This window comes from Rhinoraja longicauda, chromosome 6, assembly GCF_053455715.1.
Source record: "Rhinoraja longicauda isolate Sanriku21f chromosome 6, sRhiLon1.1, whole genome shotgun sequence".
Classification (NCBI taxonomy): Eukaryota; Metazoa; Chordata; class Chondrichthyes; order Rajiformes; family Arhynchobatidae; genus Rhinoraja; species Rhinoraja longicauda.
Window position 1 is genome coordinate 1,775,036 of NC_135958.1, and position 27,233 is coordinate 1,802,268.

Sequence of the window (27,233 nt, forward strand, 5' to 3'; positions counted from 1 at the left end):
GCTACGTAAGGGGTGGAGTGTACAAATAGCATCAACATTTCTTGACTCATAATCCAATATACAAGATACCATAATTCTGCAATATTTGCAGAATACATTTTAAACATAGAAAGTGAGCACATACCTTCTCAGTTAGCTCATTATAGGTTTTATCTAAAATGTCAAAATCCCTTCTTGGAACCACATCCCCATACTCCGCCTTCATTTCGTTCAGCGTCACTTGCGTAGCCTTGAGGTCTTCACGAGCCACCTTCAATGCCAGTTTCAGTCTCACAGGATCATCAGCCTCATCAGCTTTGAAAAACGACATGTGAAAACTGTTCAAAAAATATCTTTCCTATATCGTCATTCACATTTAATACCTTTCAGTATCATGCTGATATCAATTTAAAAAGTAGTTAGTCAACTAACAATAGTCAGAGCAGACTTCGACTTTGGTTGGTTGAGACGACACAACTACAGATTTTTCGTTTAGTTTCGTGTAGTTTAGCTTAGTTTATTGAGTACCGAGGTACATTAAAAAGCTTTTGTAGCATGCTAACTAGTCATCGGAAAGACAATACGTGGTTACAATTGAGCCATCCACAGTGTACAGATACATGATAAATGGAATAATAAAAATAACGTTTAGTGCAAGCCAAAGTCCAGTAAAGTTCAAACAAAGATAGTTCGAGGGTCTCCAATGAGGTAGATAGTGGCTCAGGATTGCTCTCTAGGTGTTGGTGGGATGGTTCTGTGTTTGAAATGTAAACCAAAACTGAACACTGCAAATGTGCTTATTCTTAGTAAACCAGGTTTAAGTTTTTTCAAAAGTTCACATCAAATATGTAACGCATAGCAAAAAAAAGCTGGAGCACTTTATAGTTGTAAAATTAATCAATCAATTGTTAAACTGATTTACTTTTTGCGTCCACAATCACAAATTAACGTTGGACATCTATTCTAATTTTGCTTGTTTCCAATTCAAGTAGCTCAAAATAGTTTTTTTTTGTGTCTACTATGAAGCATGCATTCATCCCTCCCCTTTTTACCCCAAGTGATTCACAAGCAAATATCTAGGTACTAAGTTGCGAACCAAAGATTTATGAATATAAACAGGCACTGGTGTATTTAAACAGCTGAAACAATATGGCTTAGTATATGCAAATATATTCATATACTTTTTGTAGACATAAAAATGGGCGGCACAGTGGTGCAGCAGTAGAGTTGCTGCCTTACATCACCAGAGACCCAGGTTCGATCCTGAGTACGGGTGCTGTCTGCACGGAGTTTGTACGTTCTCCCTGTGACCACGTGAGTTTTCTCCAGGTGCTCCGGTTTCCTCCAACATTCCAAAGACATACAGGTTTGTAGGTTAATTGGCTTCTGCAAATTGTCCCTAGTGTGTAGGATAGAACTAGTGTATGGGCGACCAGTGGTCAGCGTGGACCGTGCGCCAAAGGGCCTGTTTCCACATTGTATCTCTAAACTAATACATATCAATTAAACGTTAAGCCACATTTATCAACATTTTCTTACCACCAATTTTCTCCTCTGTTTTGATATTGGGAACCAATGAATTCCAAATTTAAAAGTAGCACATGTTAAAAATGAAGCATATTATGACAAAAATATACACCTTTTTTTACCAAACATACTTATCAGATTACTAGAAAATTAAATTATGATATTATTATCACAGCCTAGGATATAACAGTTCAAGCAATGCTTTAAACTTTCATAGTCTTTTGTAATAAAATTGATAATTTAATGCTGAAGATTAAAATAAAAATTCAAAAAAATTGAAAATCTAGTTTTTGGCGATTGAGGGGCGCCTGTACGCCATTCCGGCATGGACCATCATAAAAAGAGCACTGCATTCACGCACCAGGCATCCCTGCCCTACATATGGTAGTATCTACAAGTCCACATCCCTAATCACAAGAGCTCTTTGAAGAAAACCATTAAAACTTTTAGGTTAATTTGAAGCTGTTCCACTGAAAAGTCTACTTATTGAGTCAACCTTGAGCCAGGTTGAATAATCAATAATTGACATTGCTTCTTCAACATCAATGAACAAAACTGCCGCATAGAAGTCTGAGGGGTTCTGAACTGAAACACCACCCACTCTTTTTCTCCAGAGATGCTGCCTGACCCGCTAAGTTACCTCAGCACTTTGTGTCCATCTTTAGTATAAACTAGCATCTGCAGTTGCTTCCTACACAAAGAATTGACTTGATTCCCAGTGTCACTGCAATTTATCTTCTAAACACCATGATTCTCATACATAAGCAGAATAAATACTACATAGTTGTTACACAACAGAAGTATATAAACCAACTAACTATATCATTTCACCTTCTTTTTCTGAATTTTCTGGCTCTTCTTGTTGAAAATGTAGATTATTCATATCAGTGATCAGAAGATTGCGTGCATCTCTTTGTTCTCGATATCGTTCATATTCAGCTGCCAACTCTTTCTGAAGCTTACTAACCTGCAAACCAGAAAAACAAACTAAAAAATCAGCACTATGGAATTTCTACAATTAAACTTTTTCAAAAGAAAATTGTGCTTTATTTTTGTCATCATAATGAGCAACATAGAAGATGGAATATGAAACAATCTTAAGTATTCCCTAATATAACCTATTTTTATGTAGCGCCAATAATGAAATAAAACTTCCCATGAATATTTGACGGTAGCCCGAACAAAATAAATTAAAACCAGTGGGCACAGTAGGCAATGGAGCAATGCAGGTAAGTAAGATTCATATGGATGGTCACCATGGTCATAATGGGCCAAATGGCCTGCTTCTTTGCTATTTGATTCAACGACGTGTTTTACTCAGAAGCCTCAGAAGAGAAATAAATTGCAAGATTGAAGATCGAGGTACAGTTTTAACTGGTATCGCTCTGTACAGCTGAGAATACAAAAGCAGAGATGAAAAGGCATACACAGTAAGAAAAGACATTTCAAATGGTAGGTCAAACCATGGTACATCTGCCGTTCCAAATAGACTGCTATTATTTAAAGAGAAGCTAAATTATCTGGGTGTCTTGATCTAATTTATCCCACAACCAATGACCCATAAAAGAAAGGGCATCTGTACCGACATCTTATTTCTGTTTACTGATGTGCTAATGTGCTACCACTTTTCCCCCACACACAACCACTGTGGTTACATTTGCAGTATTGAGGCAATGGACCATTGTACAATGTAAAACATTTTCTTTTTCTATTGTCAATATGAATAAACATTGTTTATTTTTTTAAATAGACAGTCGAACATTGCAGCGTATTGATTGATTTGGCAGCCAACTAACAGCAAAATAGTATCCAGCCAATACACGAGTATATTACAATAATTGCTATGTCTTACACCAATTAGAAGTTCATGAAGTAGATTGCTGACACAGCACGTTTGAGGTGAGCATGTAAATAATGATGAGATAGTTAATTACTTTCATGTAACCACACCCAAACAAAAGAGTCAGTATACTGGGAAAGCAGGGCAGGAAAATGATAAATGGACATTCTATGATAAAGAATGTTTCATTTTTATTTGAAATAATGCTCTGTTTGTGCAGCTCGGAGCAGTAATGCAGTGTCAATCACATTGTGGAAAAAGGCATGTGATTTGAAAAGAGGTCATATGGTTCCATTTATTTAGATCAAGCCAAAAAGCAGAAAATGACGGCAGGAATACGCTAATAAACATTTTATTATATGCAACAAACAAGCCACTTCATTCGGAAAGCTATTAGAAGCCAACTAGTTTGAATTTTAATCTAATTTGTAGTGGGTCTGCATCATATTATCCTGCATGTTATTTAAAGAATATATGACACAAAGATATTACGGGGACTGGAGGGCTGGATTATCAGCAGAGGCTGGAGACAGACTAACTTTCTTCTGTGGCGTAGGACGTTGTAAGGTGACCTTATAGGGATACAAAACCATGACCATCATAAATATGGTGGATGGCCACCGTTTTTCTCAGGGTGGTGGAATAAAACTAGAGGGCAGAAATTTAAAGTAAGGTTTCAAGGTCAGTTTATTGTCACATGTAATAGGAGTAAGATTTAGAAAGGATCCGAGGTGCAACTTTTACCCACAGAGGGTGTGAGATTTTGTTTTGTGTTGGTTTGTGGTTGTGTGTGTAATTGCTTAATTTATTGCTCTTATTGTTGGACTGTGGGTGACGAAATCTCGTCCAAAAGACTTGTTTTTTTTGGATGACAATAAAGGTAATTCTGATTCTGATTCTATAAGAAAATAACTGCAGATGCTGGTACAAATCGAAGGTATTTATTCACAAAATGCTGGAGTAACTCAGCAGGTCAGGCAGCATCTCTGGAGAGAAGGAATGGGTGACGTTTCGGGTCGAGACCCTTCTTCAGACTGATGTCAGGGGGGCGGGACAAAGGAAGGATATAGGTGGAGACAGGAAGATAGAGGGAGAACTGGGAAGGGGGAGGGGATATATGGGATGAGTTGCAAAAAGATGCTGTGGAGGTGGGTACAATCACAATGTTTAAAAGACATTTAGACATGCACATAGATAGAATTGGTTATGGCCCAAACACAAGCAAATAAGACCAGCTCATATGGACATCATGGTGTGTTGGGCCGAAGGACCTGTTTCCATACAGTATAACTCAATGCCAGTCACACATGAATTAACTGACCTGGGTCTTCAGAGAATCCTGCGTTTCCATTAAATTATCAATGATTTTCACGAGCCGTTTTCTTTCACGATCCAGTGATAGGATCTCAAATTTTTCTTCTTCATGAAGAGCAAGAACCCTCTGTTCACAGCTCTCTGTTGTGGTTACAAGCAGGCCTTGCAATGGTTCCAGCTCACGGATTCGATTTCGCTGCTGAGCTGAGATACAAAGGATATTGCTGGATTAAAGACTGGGATCTGAGGGAAATTGAATTCTTTAGCTAACTTCTCTTGTGATTTTAGAAAACAAAAAACACATGCTCATTGTTTTTTTATCCCCCAAGAAATACGTTGCCCTCGTAAGAAAGGCTTGATTATCGCCAAATATTCTGATTTAGAGGAAAATTGGTGGTGTTAGATTTCCAAAAGATCTTTCCCTTTCCACACTTTAGACTTTAGAGATACAGTGTGGAAACGGGCCCTTCGGCCCACCGAGCCCATGCCGACCAGTACACTAGCACCATCCCACACACCAGGAACAATTTACAATTTCACCAAAGCCAATTAACTAACAAACCTGAACATCTTTAGAGTGTGGGAGGAAACCAAAGCATCTGGAGAAAACTCAAACGGTCAAGGGGAGAACGTACAAACTCCGTACTGACAGCACCCATAGTCAGGATGGAACCCGGGTCTCTGGCATTGTAAGGCAGCAACTCTACCACTGCGCCACTGTGTCACCCTAAATCTCAAAGCCTCCTTAAGACAAACCAAAATTGAAATCGGTTGATGAAATAAGAGTTTTAAAAAAAAATGTAAATAAAATAGTTCTCCAGTCTCTTTACGGTGGCACATCGAGTAGAGCCATTGCCTCACAGCACCAAAGACTCAGGTTAAATCCTGCCCTCAGGGACTGTCCGTATGGAGTTTGCATGATCTCCCTGTGACTGTGTGAGTCGTCTAAGTGCTCCGGTTTTCTCCTGCATCCCAAAGACTTGCAGGTTGGTAGGTTAATTGTGGTAGAATCCAAGGTGAGTTAATGAGAATGTGAAAAAAAAGGATGGAACGTAGGATTAACATGGTTGTTGATGATCAGCGCAGACTCAATGGGCTGAAGAACTTGTTTCCCATGTTAGAAAATTTTATGCCTGTATAACTAGTTAGTGTAGTTAGTTCAGTTTATTATTATTGTCACAAGTACAGTGAATATTTTGTTTTGCATGGTATCCAGATAGTGAAAACCTTAGACATGATTACAATCAAGCTGTGCACAGTGTATAGATACAGGACAAAGGGTATAACATTTAGCGCAAGATTAAGTTCAGTAAAGTCCAATTAAAGATAGTTCAAAGGTTTCCAATGGGGTAGATGGGAGGTCAGGACCGTTCTCTAGTTGGTGATAGGATAGTTCAGTTGCCTGATAACAGCTGGGAAGAAACTGGCCCTGAATCTGGAGGTGTGCGTTTTCAAAGCTCTGTACCTCTTGCTTGATGGAGAGGGGAGAAGAGGGAGTGACTGGGATGAGACTGGTCCTTGATTATGCTGGTGGCCTTGCCGAGGCAGCATGGTGCAGATGGAGTCAATGGAAGGGAGGATGGTTTGCATGATGGTCTGGACTGGATCCACAACTCTCTGCAATTCCGTACAGTTTTGGATAGAGCTGTTCCCAAACCATGCTGTGATGCATCCCAATAAAATACTTTTGATGGTACATCAGTAGAAGAAAAAATACTTTCTATGGTTCATCTGTACAAGATAAAATGCTTTCTACAGCGCACCTGTGGAATATAACATTGCTAAGGCAAGATATAATGCTCAGCTATCACAAACATGATCTCTGTCATCAATTTGAATTGAGAGTAAATTCCATCTGCATTCTGAAGAATCAATAATGATACTGCATCCACTTCAATTTGGCGTTTCAACATTGTCCCCATCAAGGTATTTTTTCCATTTAATACTACTTTTTATAAAACTGACTTCATTCTTCAATAACATTTCCAATTTTAAACAGAAACCAAGTAACAAAAATGCATCGCAAGGTAAACGACTATGATGAGGCTCTCACTAGGGTCTCTTCTACATCCCGCAGCTCCGCTCTTGCTCCCCATCCCCCCACTCGCAACAAGGACAGGATCCCCCTCGTTCTCACCTTCCACCCCACCAGCCAGCGGATCCAACATATCATCCACCAACATTTCCGTCACCTACAACAGGACCCCACCACTGGCCATATCTTCCCATCCCCTCCCCTCTCTGCATTCCGCAGAGACCGTTCCCTCCGCAACTCCCTGGTCCACTCGTCCCTTCCTACCCAAACCACCCTAACCCCGGGCACTTTCCCTTGCAACCGCACGAGATGCAACACCTGTCCCTTTACCTCCCCCCTCAACTCCATCAAAGGACCCAAACATTCTTTCCAGGTGAGACAGAGGTTCACCTGCACCTCCTCCAACCTCATCTATTGCATCCGCTGCTCTAGATGTCAACTCATCTATATCGGCGAAACCAAGCGCAGGCTCGGCGATCGCTTCGCTGAACACCTGCGCTCGGTCCGCATTAACGCCACTGATCTCCCGGTGGCCCAGCACTTCAACTCCCCCTCCCATTCCCAGTCTGACCTCTCTGTCATGGGCCTCCTCCAGTGCCATAGTGAGGCCCGCCGGAAATTGGAGGAGCAGCACCTCATATTTCGCCTGGGCAGTTTGCGGCCCGGTGGTATGAACGTCGACTTCTCCAACTTTAGATAGTTCCTCTGTCCCTCCCTTCCCCTCCTCCTTCCCAGATCTCCCTCTATCTTCCTGTCTCCACCTATATCCTTCCTTTGTCCCACCCCCGACATCAGTCTGAAGAAGGGTCTCGACCCGAAACGTCACCCATTCCTTCTCTCCCGAGATGCTGCCCGACCTGCTGAGTTACTCCAGCATTTTGTGAATAAAACGACTATGGCCTGTCATCCTCATTCCCATTCTCCCAGATTATTCCACATTCTGGGTGGAATCCTACACTGTGCAGACTCGGCATGAAACTTTCTGCGTATTTAGCTTTGGGTGATATGTGGAAAATGATATTCATGCCACACAAGTATGAGGAAAAAAATAATCTCCAAAAAGAGAAAAAGTAACTATCTTCCCTCAAGATTAATAAATACAATCATTGTCAAAATTGTACAATCAACATCCGAAGAGTTCCTGTAAACCAGAAATTGACCTGTGGCTAAATAGAGCATATCAACAGCTGGGTATTTATGACATGTGGCTCACTTCCTTACTCTCCAGGGCTTTTTCACCATTTACTGGGTACAGGTCAGGAGTGTGATGGAAGACTGTATTGTTTCGATGCACACAGCTGCAACAACACTCAGGATGCCATCCATGACACTGCAAGCTATTCCTCACTTCGAACATTCACTCCCCATCACTAGTGCACAGTGGTTCCAATGCATGCCCTTAACAAAACATGCTTGTAACAACCTGGCAAGGCAGCCTTTAAATCACTACCTCAAACAAACTGCAAATTCCACCATCTCGGACATAAGAAATATATACACAGCAATCCCAAAGTTCCCTTCGGGCCAACACCATTCAGGCTTAAAAAATAATTATTCTTTTATTAATGATAGACGAAAACTCTGAAGACTGCAATTCATGAAAACTGCTGATCGTCACCAAAAAGGTGCAATAACAGACGGGGATAAAGCACTGGTTTTGCCGGCAACAACCAATTACCATGGATGATTATATATATTTTTTAAATTTATCTCATGGACATGTGGTGCAGCAGAGATGAGATTGGAGGCTTTGGAAATAATGTTAAACATACTGCAAGCATGCATATCCAGTCCTGCTTATTACAGCTTCATTCTTGTGCTTTACTCAGACAGCTAAAACTTCATATCTTATCAAGCAAATTTAAGCAATGCACATAATTTAGGTAGACACAAAATGCTGGTGTAACTCAGCGGGTCAGATAGCATCTCTGGAGAAAAAGAATAGATGACGTTTCGGACTTCCGTCTGAAGAAGGGTTCCGACCCGAAACTTAATCTATTCCTTTTCTGCAGAGATGCTGCCTGATCTGCTGAGTTACTGCAGCATTTTGTGTCTATTTTCGGTATAAACCAGCATCTGCAGTTCCTTCCTACACATAATTTAGGTACTGGATTAGAGGCAGAACCAGCGTGTGGTCAGTCACCACATGAGTGGACAGTACACAGAGGAAAGGACAGCCAACTCCATGGAGACCTAGATCAAATGAGGTCAGCTGCAGAGGACTCATAGAGACAAAGAATCACACAGCATGGAAGCGGCTCCTGTGGCCAACTAAACCAATACAAACCTGAATGCTCCATCTAAGTACATCCAATTTGATTGTATTTGCCCCATCTGTGTACTAAAACTGTCGTTTGTTTGTTTGTTTGTTTGTTCCTGAACTACAGCCAAAAGGTGCACAATAGCGCTTCAATTTTAGGCACACCTTACTCACCATCGCCCCTTTGGTGCTAATGGAAGAGGTTGCATTGAAATCGGTGTGAGATTTTTAAAGTTATTCACATTTAAAAGTTTAAATCTCTCCTGGGGAGGGAGGGAGGGAGTTGGGGAGGGAGGAAGGGTGGAGGGGGAGGATAAGGGGGGTTGAGGGGAATGGAGTGGGGAGGGGAATGGGGAGGGGAGGAGGGAGGATAAGGGGGGTTGAAGGGGATGGAGTGGGGAGGTAGTGAAGGGGGGAGGGGATGGGAGGGGGGTGGAGTGGGGGGAAGTGAAGGGGGGAGGATAAGGGGGGTTGAGGGGGATGGAGTGGGGGGAGGGGGAGTGGAAGAGGAGGGGAGGGGGATGGAGTGAGGGGAGGGGAAGGGGTGGGGGTGGAGGGAGAGGGTGGAGGTATGGAGGAGGGGAGGAGAGGGGAGGTGGTGGGGAGGAGGAGAGGGTGCTGCACCAATGCAGGAGAGGTTTGGGCCCAACGTATCCACTTGGTCTAGTATCCCACTAAATCTTTCCTATCCATAAAACTGTCTGCCTTTTTAATGCTGTTTATAGTACCTGTGCCAAGTAACTCCTCTGGCAGCTCATTCGATATACCCACAACCCACTGAGTGAAAACGTTGCCCCTCATATTCCTATCAAATATTTTTCCCTTGTAGCTTTAACTTAAATCCTCTAGTTCTTGATTTGCCCGTGCTGGGCATTGATTTCCCCATCCTGGGCATAGATTTGCCCGTGCTGGGCGTTGATTTGCCCATGCTGAGCATAGGACTCTATGAATTCACCCTATCTATTCCCCTCATGATTTTATACACCTCTATAAGATCACCCCTCACCCCCTGCATTCCAAGGAATAAAGTCTGACCTAGCCCAATCCTTCCCTTTGGCTCCGACCCTTGAGTTCTGGCAATACCCAAGTAAATCTTCTCTGCACTCTTTCCAGCTTAGTGATGTATTTCCTATAGCAGGGCAACCAACACGCAGTTGAGGATTTGTACGTCTGCCTACACAAAGCGTGAGACATGGATGCAAGGAGTTTGGAGAAGCCTTGTGCAACCTCTGCCGCTGCTTGGGGCAGTGTATGGACCCTATCACTTCCAGCAGCATCGTGGTGGACAGGCCTCTGTATATCCATTGCATAACAAGCAGATGCTCCTCCACTTCTGAATGTCAGTGAAAGCCCACAATGTAGCCATGCAACACCAAAGGCTGAAGAAGTGCGGCAACTACCCTTCACCAGATTATTGGGATTGTTAATACTCTGTCCTAGGAAACAGGACGACATAAAATTAATCTGTCCTTTCTTTGAATTGCATCAATTAATCTCGCACCCTCTCCTTCTCCATCTGTGCCCTTGCTGTTCACTGTCATTCAGTCAACCCAGGAACTCATACCGCTGGAAATTATGATGGGACAATGCAGACCGGAGTTTCAGTTTTCGCCCAGAGTACAAAGACGTATGTTATGTAGGTTAATTGGCTTTGGTAAAGATTGTAAATTGTCCCTAGTGTGTAGGATAGTGGTAGTGTATGGGGATCGCTGGTTGGCGTGGACACGGTGGGCTGAAGGGTCTGTTTCCGCACTCTATCTCTAAACTAAAAATAAACACTGTGGCGTTGACTAGCATCGCCATGTCTGCTCTGGACTGGATATGTAACATATCGCTGATCTCTATGTGTGGTGTGATGTGGAGTCTTCTGAAACACTGTGCTTCATTTTGGTGCACAGAGGAGAACTGGCCACTGATCCTTCCCAGACAGACCAATCCAATCAGTTCCTTATCTATTAACATCAAAAGTTTTCATCTTTATTCACTCAGATATTTGGAGATTAATGTCAAACAGAAGCTTAACTGGACAAGCAGCATAAATCCCATCATTACAACAGGGCCAGTAGCTGGATATTCGCTGGCAATGAACTCATCTCTGAATCCCCCAAAATACTTTCACCATCGACAAGAACATCCACTAACCTGGATGAATGCAGCATCAATAAATTCAAAGAAGCTTGACACCTTCCGGGACTAAGCAGCTCACTTAACCTGCACTCCATCCACCACATTAAGCATTCATTCTCTCCACCATTATTTACCTGTGTTACTCTGATAGCACCTCCCCCAAATTGTAACTTCTAACAGGCCCAAGGATCAGCGTACCACGACTGAGGAGTTCTTGACAGTGGCATGTGCAATTTGAAATCATCTTTAGACAGAAATATTTGTGTTACACTTAGTTGTTGAATGGACAATTTCTAATTGATACGAGTAATTAATTAGTTAACAACTGCCTCCTTAATGATCAAAGGTTTTATTTGGAGGTCCAGTGTAGGAGCATAGTCTATGAAAACTACGTACCCAGGAAAACTTCGTATTCATTCTTGATGGCCGAGAGCAATGGCTTGTAGGTTTTTAAATCCTCAATGAAATATTCAAACACTTCACGATAAACCTTTGTGGAAAGCAGAATAGTTAGTTACTCAGCAATGATATGCAAGGATGAACTCAGCACTTTAATAATTTAGGAAATGATTACCACAGGCTATGGGTAAATGATTTTAAACATTTCATATCAACTGCAGCTTTTGATGCTGTTGTAGCGACCATAGAGAATGGTCCAGGTCGTCGAACCCTCGGATTGGCCAGCGAGGTCACGTGTGAACGCGATCATGGGGATTGGTCCAGGGAGCGACATCGCTGATTGGCCAGCGATGTCATGTGCGCGTTTGGCGCCCGAAATAGCCAGTTCGGCAAAGTCTTCGAAGAAGACAGTAAGTTTTTGATGGTTGTCCTTTACCTTGTTGTTTAACTCTGTATTCGAATATTGCGGCTGCAATAAACTTCCTTTACAACCAACAAGTTTTCGGACTCGCCATATTGGTGACCCCGACGTGATCTGGACGATCACCGACTAAGCAGGAACCCGACGCCTCGTTGACGATGACCGCGCCGGGCACACCGGAGTTAAGCGCGGAAAGCGTTCACCTTCCGTTGTTTTGGACGCACGCACCGCAAGCTTGGTTTATCCACACCGAAGCTCAATTTCACATAAAGAAGATATCGGACGAATCCACGATGTACTACTACCTCGTCAGCGCTCTATCGCCGGACACGACCAAGCGCGTGATGCGGTTCATCGTGAATCCACCTGCGGAAAGCAAGTACGAGGCCATGAAGAAAGTATTACTGCGAATCTTCGGGTTTAATAAGCATGGTGGTGCGGCAAGACTTCTGCACCTACCGGATCTTGGAGACCAACTGCCTTCCGTCCTCATGTCCGAAATGATGATGCTAGCCGGTGAGCATACGGATTGCCCTATGTTCGAACAGGCATTCCGCGAGAGACTTCCTGAGGATGTCCGACTGCTGCTCACGGATTGTTCTTTTAAGGACCCCGAAGCATATGCAGCGAGAGCGGACGCGCTCATAGCGGCAAAAAACAAGGCAAGCGGTTCGATCAACAAGGTCTCGACATCAGTGACCACGCCACAGCGACGGCAAGATGGCGCCACGTCTCCCGCCAATTCTCCGAAAGCCCGCCAAAAAGATCCGCACAAGCGCGGCTGGTGCTATTATCACCTACGATGGGGTAGCGAATCCCGCAACTGCCGTTTGCCTTGTACCTTCGTGGGAAATGCCTCGGCCGATCGTACATAGGGGCAGTTACGATTGGCCAGAACCGGCGCCTCTATGTCCATGATCGATTCACGGACACAGAATTTTTGGTAGACACGGGAGCCATCGTCAGTATAGTGCCGCCGACCGACCTCAAAACCAGATCGGGTAAGACAGGTCCCACCCTCATCGCGGTTAATGGCAGCCCAATTCGCACTTTCGGTATACGGAAGATGTCCCTTGTGTTAGGCCTCCGCACGTACGAATGGCCATTCATCATAGCCGATGTCAAACAAGCGATCCTGGGCGCAGATTTTCTCTGGGCTTTTTCACTGGTCCCTGATGTCCGTGGTAACGACCTCCGACCCTCCGCCGAAGATGAGCACGTCGCTCCGACAATCGCCTCCTCGCCCAGCCCTACTGTCCAGGCCGTCGTCGCGGCCCCCGACTCGTACGCTGAGATTCTGGCAGAGTTTCCAGAGCTGCTCATTCAACGTTTTGACACGCCTTCGGCCAAGCACGGCATGGTCCATCACATCCGCACCGAAGGCCCTCCCGTTTTAGCTCGGGCCAGGAGACTACCGCCAGACAAACTGGTGGTGGCACGGGCGGAGTTCAGGAAGATGGAGGAAATGGGAATTGTCCGTCAGTCTGACAGCCCGTGGGCCTCGCCGTTACATATGGTCTCCAAGGCATCTGGGGGGTGGAGACCATGTGGCGATTATCGGCGTCTCAATGCTGTCACCAAGGCTGATCGCTACCCCATACCGCACCTACAGGACTTTTCATCTGGGCTGGAAGGAGCGGTGGTGTTTTCCAAAATCGATTTGGTGCGAGGATACCACCAGATCCCGGTGCAACCGGAGGACATACAGAAAACTGCAACGATTACTCCGTTCGGGTTGTTTGAATGGTTGCGTATGCCTTTCGGTTTAAAGAACGCGGCACAGGCTTTCCAACGACTGATGGACCGCGTGGGCCGGGGTTTACCCTTTTTGTTTATTTATTTAGACGACATCCTGGTTGCCAGCACCTCAGTGCAGGAACACCAGGCCCACTTGCGGACCGTTTTCCAGCGGCTCCAAGACCACGGGCTCATAATCCAACCCTCCAAATGTCAATTCGGCCTTCCTGCTCTTGATTTTCTAGGGCACAGAATTACCCCTGCCGGCGCCTCCCCTTTGCCCGAAAAGGTGGAGGCTATCCGGGCATTTCCTAGGCCCACCACAGTAAAAGGGCTACAGGAGTTCGTAGGCATGGTTAATTTCTACCATAGGTTCGTCCCGGCAGCTGCGCGAGTCATGCGCCCGCTCTTCCAATGCCTTGCAGGGAACCCGGTAGAGTTGATATGGTCCCCGACCGCAGAGTCGGCTTTTACAGCAGCCAAGGCAGCTTTGGCAGACGCCACCATGTTGGTCCACCCGAGCCCCTCCGCCCCCACGGCCCTGACGGTTGACGCCTCTGACGTGGCGGTGGGCGGGGTTCTGGAGCAGCAGGTCGGTGGCCGTTGGCAGCCTTTGGCGTTTTTCAGCCGGCAACTAAATTCGGCTGAGCTGAAGTATAGCGCATTTGACCGAGAGCTTTTGGCCCTCTATTTAGCTGTTCGTCATTTCAGGTACTTCCTTGAGGGCCGCCCATTTGTGGCCTTTACGGACCATAAACCATTAACATTTGCTTTTGTCAAATTGTCTGACCCATGGTCGGCCCGCCAGCAGCGGCACCTGACTGCTATCTCCGAATTCACCACCGATGTCCGTCATGTCGCGGGTAAGCTTAATGCCGTTGCTGACGCCCTGTCTAGACCTGCTTTTCCCCCTATTTCGGCGGTGGACTGCGAAGTGGATCCCCAAGAGCTTGCGGAGGCACAGCTTCTAGCGGATACCGCTTCGGCATACCAGTCCACCACTTCGGGATTGAAGTTGGCCCAGGTAGCTTGTGGGTCAGAAGGCACAAAAGTCTGGTGCAATGTTTGTCTTCCCCGTCCCAGGCCGGTAGTACCGCCCTCCCTTCAGCGCCGGGTTTTCGATGCCATTCATGGGCTGGCGCACCCGTCCATCCGCTCCACCTCTGCTTTGGTAGCAGCTCGGTTTGTCTGGCATGGCCTACGGAAACAGGTAGCGGGTTGGGCGCGTGCCTGCGTTCCCTGTCAGACCGCTAAAGTCCAGCGCCATGTCCAGCCCCCCGTACAGGATTTCGAGGTCCCGGCTGTTCGTTTTTTCCACATCCACGTGGATTTGGTCGGTCCTTTGCCTTCCTCCCGGGGCTACACCCACCTCCTCACGGTGGTGGATCGGTTCACCCGGTGGCCAGAGGCTTTCCCATTGTCTGATATTTCGTCAGCGTCTTGTGCTAGGACTTTGGCCCTTCATTGGGTAGCTCGTTTCGGGGTCCCGGCAGTTATTACCACTGACAGAGGGCCACAGTTCACTTCGTCCCTCTGGGCCGCGCTCGCAGAACTGTACGGGTCCAAGTTACAACCCACTACTGCATATCACCCCCAGGCAAATGGACTCGTAGAAAGGTTCCACCGCCAACTTAAGGCGTCCCTCAGTGCAAGGCTTGAAGGCCCGGACTGGGTAGACCAGCTCCCTTGGGTTCTTTTGGGCATCCGGACTGCTCCTAAGCTAGATCTCGGTGCGTCGTCCGCAGAGCTAGTATATGGCTCGACACTTCGAGTACCCGGAGATTTGTTTCCGGACCCTTCAGACCAGCTGCCTACAGTCCCATCAGTGTTAGCATCTCTCCGGGAACGGGTGGGCTCCCTGGCCCCAGTTCCAACTTCACGTCATGGGTGTCCCATGGTACATGAACCGCCTTCCCTGAAGGACTGTGAGTTTGTTTTTCTGCGTAAAGATGCCCATCGCGCCCCGTTGCAGAGGGTCTATCAAGGGCCGTTCCGGGTTTTGCGTAAGGGAACGACTACCTTCACCTTAGACATGTGCGGCAAGAGTGAGCTCGTCTCGGTGTCCCGGCTCAAACCTGCACATTTGGATCCGGATCAACCAGTCCTGGTCGGTCAAACCCCTAGGAGAGGCCGACCTCCGTTAGTTCCGCTCAGTCCAGGACCCCCCGTTCCGACAGTTCCTCCAGGACCTCCCGTTCCGACAGTTCCTCCAGGACCCCCCGTTCCGGTAGTTCCTCCAGGACCTCCCGTTCCGGCTGTTCCGCCAAGTCCGGAACCCCCGGCTCCTGTGGTTCAGGCTGTCCCTCTCCGCACTCGTTATGGTCGCGAAATCCGGCTCCCTGCTAGGTTCCGCACCTCGGGTTCTGGGGGGGGTCATGTAGCGACCATAGAGAATGGTCCAGGTCGTCGAACCCTCGGATTGGCCAGCGAGGTCACGTGTGAACGCGATCATGGGGATTGGTCCAGGGAGCGACATCGCTGATTGGCCAGCGATGTCATGTGCGCGTTTGGCGCCCGAAATAGCCAGTTCGGCGAAGTCTTCGAAGAAGACAGTAAGTTTTTGATGGTTGTCCTTTACCTTGTTGTTTAACTCTGTATTCGAATATTGCGGCTGCAATAAACTTCCTTTACAACCAACAAGTTTTCGGACTCGCCATACTGTACTTATTCTAAGTATTCTGGAGAGCTTTCTTGAATCCTGGTGCAAGAGTTAGATGAAAGAAAAGCAAACAATCCTACTGATCGCTGAGGATTGGTGCACACTAGTTCATCTCAAAATAAACATTCAGCTGACAATTAGGAATTTCTTCACCATCTGAGGAAAGGGAATACATTGAAAATGAGGATCACCTTCTATCTATAAAATCTCCTCCAATCATTATTCAAGAAAATCTGCTGACAATTGGGTTTTTTTAATTAATTTTTGTTCTTAAAAAAAAGGTTTGACCATTCAGGACAAAGATAAGAAGTGATTTCTTCATCCAAAGGAAATTGATTGGAGACTTAATTGCTCATGCCAATCAAGACAGATTGATAACATTTTAGATTCTAAGGGAAGCCATGGATACAAGGTCAGTGCTGCAAAGTGGCACTGAGGTAAAAGATTAGCCATGACCTTAGTGAACGATTGAACAGATACAAAGGAGTAAATGCCCCTTTTCAACTATCTTTATGTGCTTATGTCTTTTGTTAATTTCACGGCACGGTAGCGCAGCGGTAGAGTTGCTGCTTTACAGCGAATGCAGCGCCGGAGACTCAGGTTCGATCCTGACTACGGGTGCTGCACTGTAAGGAGTTTGTACGTTCTCCCCGTGACCTGCGTGGGTTTTCTCCGAGATCTTCGGTTTCCTCCCACACTCCAAAGACGTACAGGTATGTAGGTTAATTGGCTGGGTAAATGTAAAAAAATATATTTTTTTTAAATTAAAAAAATTGTCCCTAGTGGGAGTAGGATAGTGTTAATGTACGGGGATCGCTGGGCGGCACGGACTTGGAGGGCCGAAAAGGCCTGTTACCGGCTGTATATATATGATATGATATGATATGAAAGTTACACAATGCCACAGAAATCGTCAGCTGATTAATAGCCTCACAAGTTAATAAAGAGGAGGTCATATCTGAATACTCTTATTAAATTACTTGGTGAGACGACTGAAGTCATAGGCTGGGAAAAGTCAGTTGATGTCATTGATATGGACTCCAGAAAGCATTCTGGAAAGTCCTCCAGGAGGAACTGTTAGTGAAAGTTAAAGTCTGTAGATTTTGAAACAAATTATTGATGAGTTCAGGAAACAGGTCTCAATAGACAATAGACAATAGACAATAGGTGCAGGAGTAGGCCATTCAGCCCTTCGAGCCAGCACCGCCATTCAATGCGATCATGGCTGATCACTCTCAATCAGTACCCCGTTCCTGCCTTCTCCCCATACCCCCTCACTCCGCTATCCTTAAGAGCTCTATCCAGCTCTCTCTTGAAAGCATCCAACGAACTGGCCTCCACTGCCTTCTGAGGCAGAGAATTCCACACCTTCACCACTCTCTGACTGAAAAAGTTCTTCCTCATCTCCGTTCTAAATGGCCTACCTCTTATTCTTAAACTGTGTCCCCTTGTTCTGGACTCCCCCAACATTGGGAACATGTTTCCTGCCTCTAATGTGTCCAATCCCCTAATTATCTTATATGTTTCAATAAGATCCCCCTCATCCTTCTAAATTCCAGTGTATACAAGCCTAATTGCTCCAGCCTTTCAACATACGACAGTCCCGCCATTCCGGGAATTAACCTAGTGAACCTACGCTGCACGCCCTCAATAGCAAGAATATCCTTCCTCAAATTTGGAGACCAAAACTGCACACAGTACTCCAGGTGCGGTCTCACCAGGGCCCGGTACAACTGTAGAAGGACCTCTTTGCTCCTATACTCAACTCCTCTTGTTATGAAGGCCAACATTCCATTGGCTTTCTTCACTGCCTGCTGTACCTGCATGCTTCCTTTCAGTGACTGATGCACTAGGACACCCAGATCTCGTTGAACATCCCCTCTTCCTAACTTGACATCATTCAGATAATAATCTGCCTTTCTATTCTTACTTCCAAGGTGAATAACCTTACACTTATCTACATTAAACTGCATCTGCCATGTATCCGCCCACTCGCACAACCTGTCCAAGTCACCCTGCAGCCTTATTGCATCTTCCTCACAATTCACACTACCCCCCAGCTTAGTATCATCTGCAGTCTCGGAGCAGTAGAAAGAGTTCAGGAATAAAGGGCAATGATCTAATTGGCAGGATGCGTATGGTGGTGTACCAGGGGCAAACACGACAATTAGCTGCACTGTACCGGTTTAATTTCCTTTCAAAAAACACCCTTTTGCAAAGAGTGGATTGTTTTATTACTTGCCATTGTTTTGTGAAAATTGGACTATGTTTGGGATGGTCACAAAGGAAAAATGATGTTGTGCAGATTCTGGGCCATCTTTTCCCACTGTATTATTTAAAAGATTCCCCTTTTCGCAGAATTAACACTACAATTATTTTCAGCTGACGCTTCCATTGTTGCCTGTAGCTAGTTTAACACAATCAACATTATAATCATTGCAACTGAGCTATATACTTTAATTTTGTGCGCACTTGTAGATTTACTTCCTGAGCATTAGGTACATTTAGGTCCAAGACTTGCAGCTCTTTCCTCAGGTGGTCTTCCAGCTTTTCCAAGAATCGAGGTTTTGGTGAATGGCTTACATATGTAGCATCATATCTGAACAATTAAAAGAGGAATTTTAGAAAAAAAAAGTCACTGCTAGAATATATCCACTTCTGCTTCCTTTGGTAAAATGGAGCACTGGGCATTATTACAGAAAATTTGCTTGTAGCATTATTTATATATTATTACAAATAATAAATGTTCTTCAATTTATGTGCATTTCTCTCAATGATTGTGTGCCCATTGTGTAATGCATTTGCAAGCATATTCAGTCACAAGTCTCATGCAGATGACCGAGAAATGGAATCTGCACAATTTGACAATAGTTGCTGAAATTACTTTTGATAGCATCTACGCTACAAGCAACTGCAGAATGAGACTATGGGATTTTAAGATTAATTGACGGGGAGCCACAACAGATGCAGCTTAACACAACTGTCGACTCTCCTATTGTAGAGACATATAATGTGCGGCTTAATCACCTATCATTATAAAGGAACAGTCTTCTTTAAAAGTCATGGGACAGATACAAGGCATGGAATTATGGCCAGCGTTGCAAGTTCCCATAATTATAGTGAACAATGCTTGATAACCAGCGATATCAGGCAAAGATTAATGAACAGGATCAGAAATGTATCAAGTAAAAGTATTTACTACTTAAACTGATGCCTGTCTGACGTGGTTACTCCAGTACTTTATACTTTTTTTTGTAAACCAGCATCTGCAGTTCCTAGTTTCTACATTTTATTCTGTCTAGGTTATTGTGTGAAACGGCAGCTACTGAAAGTGGAACTTGCAGATTGGCTGCCCTGGTAATAGTTACTAGGTTGCCTAGGCAAGATGCTTTGTAAAGCTAGTCTAAAAACATACTTTGAGGATAAAAGTATTTTCCTGCTCTATTCTCATTAACATTTAGAAGTAGTACAGTTCAGTTGATCTAATTGATTAAATCAGCATTCTCTGGGGAGAGAAAGGCCGGCTCATTTTCCAATTTCCAAGGATTTCCAAGGTGAGAATCCTCAACTTTGCCTTGTCACCATTTCTGGCGACAAAGACAGAGTCCAATTGTAACCGATTTAAGTTCAAATGAGTAAAATCAACAGAGGCTTTCATTATGTCTAATAGAAATGGTTCAGGTAGCAACGGCATCTATATACTAAAACTCTCGTTTGTTTGTTTGTTTGTTCCTGAACTACAGCCAAAACGGTACACGATAGCGCGACAATTTTAGGCCCGCCTTACTCACCGTCGTCCCTTTGGTGCTAATGGAAGAAGTTTCATTGAAATCAGTGTTATATTTTTTAAGTTATTCACATTTTAAAGTTTAAATCTATCTCCTAGGGAGGGGGGAATGGGGGGATGGAGGGAGGGGGGAATGGGGGGATGGAGAGGGGTTGAGGGGGATGGAGTGGGGGGGAGGGGAAGGGGGGAGGGGAAGAGAGGGGGGGGAGGGGGAGGGGGGAGGAGGGAGGAAGATGGGGGGAGTGAGGGGGAGGGAGGGAGGGGGGAGGGGAAGAGAGGGGAGGGGGGAGGAGAGAATGCTGCACCAATGCAGGAGAGGTCTGGGCCCAACGGGTCCACTTGGTCTAGTGTCATTTAAAATTGATGTACAATTTTATTTTTACAAAGTATAACTGCTTGCAATTCTAGACTTTAACAATATCAATTAACAAAGTGTTATTCTTACCCATGCCGCTTGTCAATATTTGATGGCTGGGACCTTTGTTTCTGTTGAATAACCTCTCTAGTTATGTGCCCAGGCCAGCTGGAAATGTATCCCTCATTCACTTGCACACTCGGCTAGATGGCAAAGAAATGTACAGTTAGTTTGGTGATTAATAGAAAAAGGACGTATCAAAAAGAAAAGTATTTCTGTCTTCAAGAACTGTAAAAGAAATAATACAAATTTGTCTGAAGTCTGAAGAAGCCTGAAGTCAAAACGTCATCCATTTCTTCTGTCCAGAGATGCTGACTGTCCCGCTGAGTTACTCCAGCATTTTGTGTCTATCTTCGATGTAAACCACCATTTGCAGTTCTTTCCTACACAATTTTTCTATGTGGTTATCAAATCCCCCTTTATCTTCTTCGTGGTGTCTCCTAAGCCACACTTTAGATGCAGTCAAGATACATACATCGATACTCTGACCTTACTTATTGCTTGTGAATGTTTCGAGGGGAGACAAATGGAGAAACAATTAAATTGACACATTCTGAAAATGCAGACCAATGAAGGAAAATGATCCAGAAGTAGAAACATGGTAATGAAAGAAAATTAATAAAAAGACTTAGGTTTATTGTGGCAGCTGTCAGAAAATATATCTATAACAAAAACTATATTTCTCTGTCATAATATGATTGCATTTAGCAATGAGGTTCCATCCACCCCCCCACTACAATGATTTTTGTCCATCATCCAATCATCACTCTTAGTTGACCTAAAAGACTTATCTAGGTCTATTTTGAGTGTTGAAAATGCTTTACCAATAATTCTTTCAGTGGAAGATGGTATCTTTTGTCACTGCCTTGTAGCTGATACGTTAGACAGGCAGGTGTGGGTACAGCCACATTGGCTTTGCTTGACGCTCCCCTACAATTAAACAAAAATAATGAAAGTGACAAACTAGAATTTGATCCTATTAAAATAAATAAAGACCAATCTTCATGAGAATGATCCCCGTCTAGGAGTGATTTCCACAAATAGAATTAATGAAAATTTCTCATTATGCCAACTGAAAAAACATTGCAATCTAAAGCTGTATTCATTAACCTTTAAGGCCTTCACAAGTTTCATTAGCCCCCGGTGGGACTGATCCAATTATGGCAGCTGCTTTGTAGATATCTGCAGATATTTAAGTCAAATATTCTCTCCTGATATTTATTTTAAAAATTACCACAATTAAACTATTGTAAGAAAATAACTGCAGATGCTGGTAAAAAATCGAAGGTATTTATTCACAAAATGCTGGAGTAACTCAGCAGGTCAGGCAGCATCTCAGGAGAGAAGGAATGGGCGACGTTTCGGGTCGAGACCCTTCTTCAGACTGAAGAAGGGTCTCGACCCGAAACGTCACCCATTCCTTCTCTCCTGAGATGCTGCCTGACCTGCTGAGTTACTCCAGCATTTTGTGAATAAATACCTACAATTAAACTATATATCAGCACTAGCCCAAAGAACAATAATTGTGTGATTGGGAATTGGATTGCTTACATCAGGTTTGCAGAAGGAACCCAAGGATCGGAGAGGTTGATAAAAAGCTTTGGAAGTACTGGGGGTAGAAAAAAACAGAAGCTCCACAAATACATGCAAGAGTAGTGGAAGGGACACCTGCATGGATCAACAACAACAATGACTTGCATGTATATAGCACCTTTAAAGGGGGAAAACACATCAAAGTGCTTCTTAGAATCATAACCGAACCAAACAGGGATACCAAACTCAATGAGACATCAGAAGCACTGAATTAAAGTTTGGTTCATGTAGTGATTTTAAGGAGAATCTTAATCGCACAGTTGCAAATGTTCAAATTGCAGTTGACACCACAATGGGAAAGGATTGGAAAAAAAATATATATATATTAATAAAGTTAGACAATGGGCACGTAACTGCTAAATTTAACTTCAATGCAAGCAAGTGAAGAGCAATACATTTTGGAAAATTAGGGTCTAATTAGATGGAGGCTGGACTCTTATCAAGATAAACCTGATTAAAAGTTTTAAATCAGAGCAAGATGAATCTCACAAGGGTGGAATATAATATCAGTTTCAGAGCTGTAGAATGCAGAGACACAGAGGGTTTGGAACAATATGGTTAGGCATCAAACCTCCATCTATTTAGACCCTGATTTTAACTTGTCACTTCCATCCATCTAGTTTATTGTTGCATCAGAAAGGCGGCGTATTGTCAAGGATGCCTCCATCGTGGCCAGCCCCTTTTCACTCTTCTACCTTCTGGGAGAAGAGAGAGAAGCTTGAAAGCTGGACGGCCAAGCTTAAAAACAGCCTCTTCCCCACTGCTATTAAACTCCTGAACCAATCACCTTTTTCACACCCCAATTCTGGAAATGTAACTCTACCTCATTCTGAATTCCAATATTGCTCTGAAGTTGTTGTTTGCAATATCTCAGATTGCAGGATAATCTTTGCACCCTCCTGCTGTTTTGCATTTGTTGTTTTTGTCTTGGATGTTGTGCCTATTATTTCCATGTTTACTCTATTATGCCTGTTAACTCTATGACCTTCATGTGGATAAGGAATGTCATTGCACCCTGATGTACATGACAATAACCTAATCTGAATCTGAACCTGAATTTGGACATTTGTTTTAGAGGATAAATCTGGGCACATGGAAAGACTGGCAGTGGAAGAGCATTCTGGAGGCATCAACCAAAGTTCAGTTGGATTTAGCAGACAGAAAATAAAGATAGATTTAAAGGTTTTAAAAGTTTTACATTGGAGCTAGGCCAATTTTACAAGGGTGGGATATGATATCAGTGTAAGAGCTGTGTTTGGCAAAGAAATAGAATCAAGAGTGTAATATACAGTGGATCATAGCAATACGAGAGAGTGTTCAACTCCCAAATGCAGACCGCTACATTCTCCCAATGTTGAAGAGTGCACAGGGTAAGGTAGGGAATAAAAGAGGGTGCTGATGACAGATATCCAAAACTCCATGGTTTAGAAAGTACAGAACTTAGAAAGTACAGGGGCAACATTACAAAGTGTTGGGGGTAGGGTACTGACATGGATAGAAAATTGGTTGGCAGACAGGAAACAAAGAGTAGAGATTAACGGGTGCCTTTCAGAATCGCAGGCAGTGACTACCGCAAGGTACCGCAAGGCTCGGTGCTGGGACCGCAGCTATTTACAATATACATTAATGACTTAGATGAAGGGATTAAAAGTAACATTAGCAAATTTGCAGATGACACAAAGCTGGATGGCAGTGTGAACTGTGAGGAGGATGCTATGAGGATGCAGGGTGACTTGGACGGGTTGGGGAGTGGGCAGATGCCTGGCAGATGCAGTTTAATGTGGATAAATGTGAGGTTATCCACTTTGGTGGCAAGAACAGGAAGGCAGATTATTATCTGAGTGATGTCAAGTTAGGAAAAGGGGAAGTACAATGAGACCTGGGTGTCCTTGTTCATCAGTCACTGAAAGCAAGCATGCAGTTACAGCAGGCAGTGAAGGAAGCTAATGGCATGTTGGCCTTCATAACAAGAGGAGTTGAGTATAGGAGCAAAGAGGTCCTTCTGCAGTTGTACAGGGCCCGAGTGAGACCACACCTGGAGTATTATGTGCAGTTTTGGTCTCCAAATTTGAGGAAGGACATTCTTGCTATTGAGGGAGTGCAGCGTAGGTTCACGAGGTTAATTTCTGGGATGGCGGGACTGACATACAATGAAAGAATGGGTCGACTGGGCTTTTATTCACTGGAATTTTAAAGGATGAGAGGGGTTCCGATTGAAACATATAAGATTATTAAGGGATTGGACACGCTAGAAGCAGGAAACATGTTCCCAATGTTGGGGGAGTCCAGAACAAGGGGCCACAGTTTAAGAATAAGGGGTAGGCCATTTAGAATGGAGATGAGGAAGAACTTTTTCACCCAGAGTGTTGTGAATCTGTGGAATTCTCTGCCTCAGAAGGCAGTGGAGGCCAATTCTCTAGATGCTTTCAAGAGAGAGTTTGATAGAGCACTTAAAGATAGTGGAGTCAAGGGATATGGGGAGAAGGCAGGAACGGAGTACTGATTGTGGATGATCAGCCATGATCAAGGTGAATGGCAGTGCTAGCGCAAAGGGCCGAATGGCCTACTCCTGCACCTATTGTCTATTGTCTATGTTAGGAAGGCAAAAAAGGCATGTTGGATAATAATATTAAAGAAAAGCTAGTTTTGCAAAATCACAAATGGAAAGTCTGAAGAAGGGTCTCGACCCGAAACGTCACCCATTCCTTCTCTCCTGAGATGCTGCCTGACCTGCTGAGTTACTCCAGCATTTTGTGAATAAATACCTTCGATTTGTACCAGCATCTGCAGTTATTTTCCTACACTAGTGGAAAGATGATAATGCAGGAACAAGTGTGGTCTATTGAACTAAAATGGTAACCCGAGTGCATAGGAGTGCATATTTTAAGCTTCCAATTAATATTTTGCTTATATCTTCACTGAAGTATATTTGGTTGTTGGGGAAGGCAGTGGGCAATGATTATGTGGCGACACAGATTAGGAGAAAAAATATTGGAAAATGACAAATATCCGAGAAGGAACATGTTAAAGGGTCTCAGTGGACAAGGCAGGATCTGTGGAGGGAAATGGGCAGATGACGGTTTGGGTCCTGATCCGAAACATGGACTATTCATTTATCTCCACAGATGCTGCCTGGCCTGCTGAGTTATTCCGGCAGTTTATTTTTAGCATAAGGTTCTGCAGTCCCTTGTTTCTCCATTTTAAATGGTCTATCATTTTCAACAAATGTACAAATTTGCATCCTACATTCTTAAGAAAAGCAAAGGAGGAAATAATTAAGTCCCTGTATCATGTCCCCGTCCTCTGTCTACATACAGGCTTGATGCCAGAGAATTACAGGTTCCTAAGGTGTGAGAAAAACGATTAGCTCAAGTAACTTCATGCTAGCCTCATATTGGCAGTGGACAAATTAGCAGAAAATTTTCAAAGTACAAATTAATATTTAGAAAGGCACTGGCTAATCGTAAAAAGGGAGCATGAATTTGTGAAATGCAGACGTGTTTATGGAGAGGGGCTAGGAATTTGTTGGGTACAGAGATAATCCCAGACACTTCCAATAAATGAACAGAACAAATCATTATTTCTTTATACTGAAACTTTTAACCTTAGTGCTTTCTACGTTCCGAATAGATGAGTCGCATTCAAATATCATAACTGTGAATGCAGGCTTCTAGCAATTACTCTATTTCAAAATTCTCAGCCTTGCTTTCAAATATCTTATTTTGCGCTACCTCTGTTCACACTTACAACCCTCTGAAATTGTTCCATGTTATAAAGTCCATCCCTGACTAATCACTTTAGAGGTTGAACAAACGTATAGGAGGGGTTGAGGGGAGACTAGATAGAAGCATATACATTTATGAGAGGTAGACATCAGTTATACAGTCAGAGCATTTTTCCTCAAGGTGGAAATGTCAAAGACCAGAGGGCAAAGCTTTAAGGTGAGAGGGCAAAGTTTTAAGGAGATGTGAGTGCAAGTTTATTTTTTAATTCAGAGGGAGGTGGATGAGTCTGACTGGAACGTGCTGCTGGGAAAAGTGGTGGAGGCAGATGCAATAGTGATGCTTAAGAGGGTTTTCGATAGGCACATGGATATGCAGGGAATAAATGGACACATGGATCATGTGCAGGCAGATATTAATTTTTTTGCATTTTGATCTGCACTGACATTGTGGGCCGAGGGGTCTGCTCCGGTGCTGGAATTTTCTACGTTTACAAATGGTGCTCATGCTCAAGACTCCACAATTGCCCCATTCATTCGTAAACAAAAACAAATTATCTGGTCAACATTGCCTTGTTATTTGTGAGAGCTACTACATTTCAAAAGCACTGGCCATGACAAACGTCCTGAAAAGCGCTGTATAAATGTAGCTTGCTTTTATCGGAACTGCATCTCTTGCAGCAAGCGGCCTCACGTTGACCTAAATAGTCTTTAGGTAGACACAAAATGCAGGAGTAACTCAGACATCAGTCTGAAGAAGGGTCTCGACCCAAAACGTCACCCATTCCTTCTCTCCGGAGATGCTGCCTGTCCCGCTGAGTTACTCCAGCACTTTATGTCTACCCTCGATTTAAACCAGCATCTGCAGTTCTTTCCCATACATAACTAGTCTTTAGTTTAGCTTAGAGATACAGATACCACCAAGTCTGCTCTGACCGACGATCCCTGCACTCTAACACTATCCTACACACACAAGGGACAATGTACAATTTTGCCAAAGCCAATTAACCCTGTATGTCTTTGGAGTGAGGAAACCGATGATCCCGGAGAAAACCCACGCGGTCACAGGAAGAACGTACAAACTAGGGACCAGACAAGACCCGTCGTCGGGATCGAACCCGGGTCTCCTCTGGCGCTGTAAGGCAGCGACTCTACCGCTGTCCTTTTAGTTTGGTGTTGCCTCATGAAAGTCTTACCCTGGGTCCAGAGCGTGTGTTTTCCGACGCCCCCCTGAAGGAGTGGACATGACTGGGATGGGAGAGGAGCTGCTAGATCTCCCTCTCTTTGTGTACGGCCCGTTGCCATGGCGACGCGTGAAGGCCCCCGACGCCGAGGACCCCACGTTACCTTTGATGCCTGTCACAGAGTAGCGAGAGCCACCTACGGCCGGCAGCAGCAACATTATATTTAATACAGCGA

The 27,233-nt window shown here is 44.3% G+C and overlaps 1 protein-coding gene across 1 annotated transcript in view; it reads right to left on the reverse strand.

Moving 5' to 3' along the window:
• Positions 1-27,216, reverse strand: part of tsnaxip1 (translin-associated factor X interacting protein 1) — a 53,153-nt gene extending 25,937 nt beyond the window's left edge. Inside the window, exons 1-8 of the mRNA XM_078401528.1 lie at positions 27,011-27,216; positions 21,325-21,430; positions 20,531-20,643; positions 18,771-18,897; positions 11,479-11,572; positions 4,668-4,864; positions 2,338-2,473; positions 125-294 (exon numbers count right to left, since the gene is read on the reverse strand). Coding sequence (XP_078257654.1) covers positions 125-294; positions 2,338-2,473; positions 4,668-4,864; positions 11,479-11,572; positions 18,771-18,897; positions 20,531-20,643; positions 21,325-21,430; positions 27,011-27,216 — 1,149 coding nt within the window. The remainder of the gene's footprint in view (positions 1-124; positions 295-2,337; positions 2,474-4,667; positions 4,865-11,478; positions 11,573-18,770; positions 18,898-20,530; positions 20,644-21,324; positions 21,431-27,010) is intronic.
• Between the last annotated feature and the right edge of the window lie 17 nt (positions 27,217-27,233).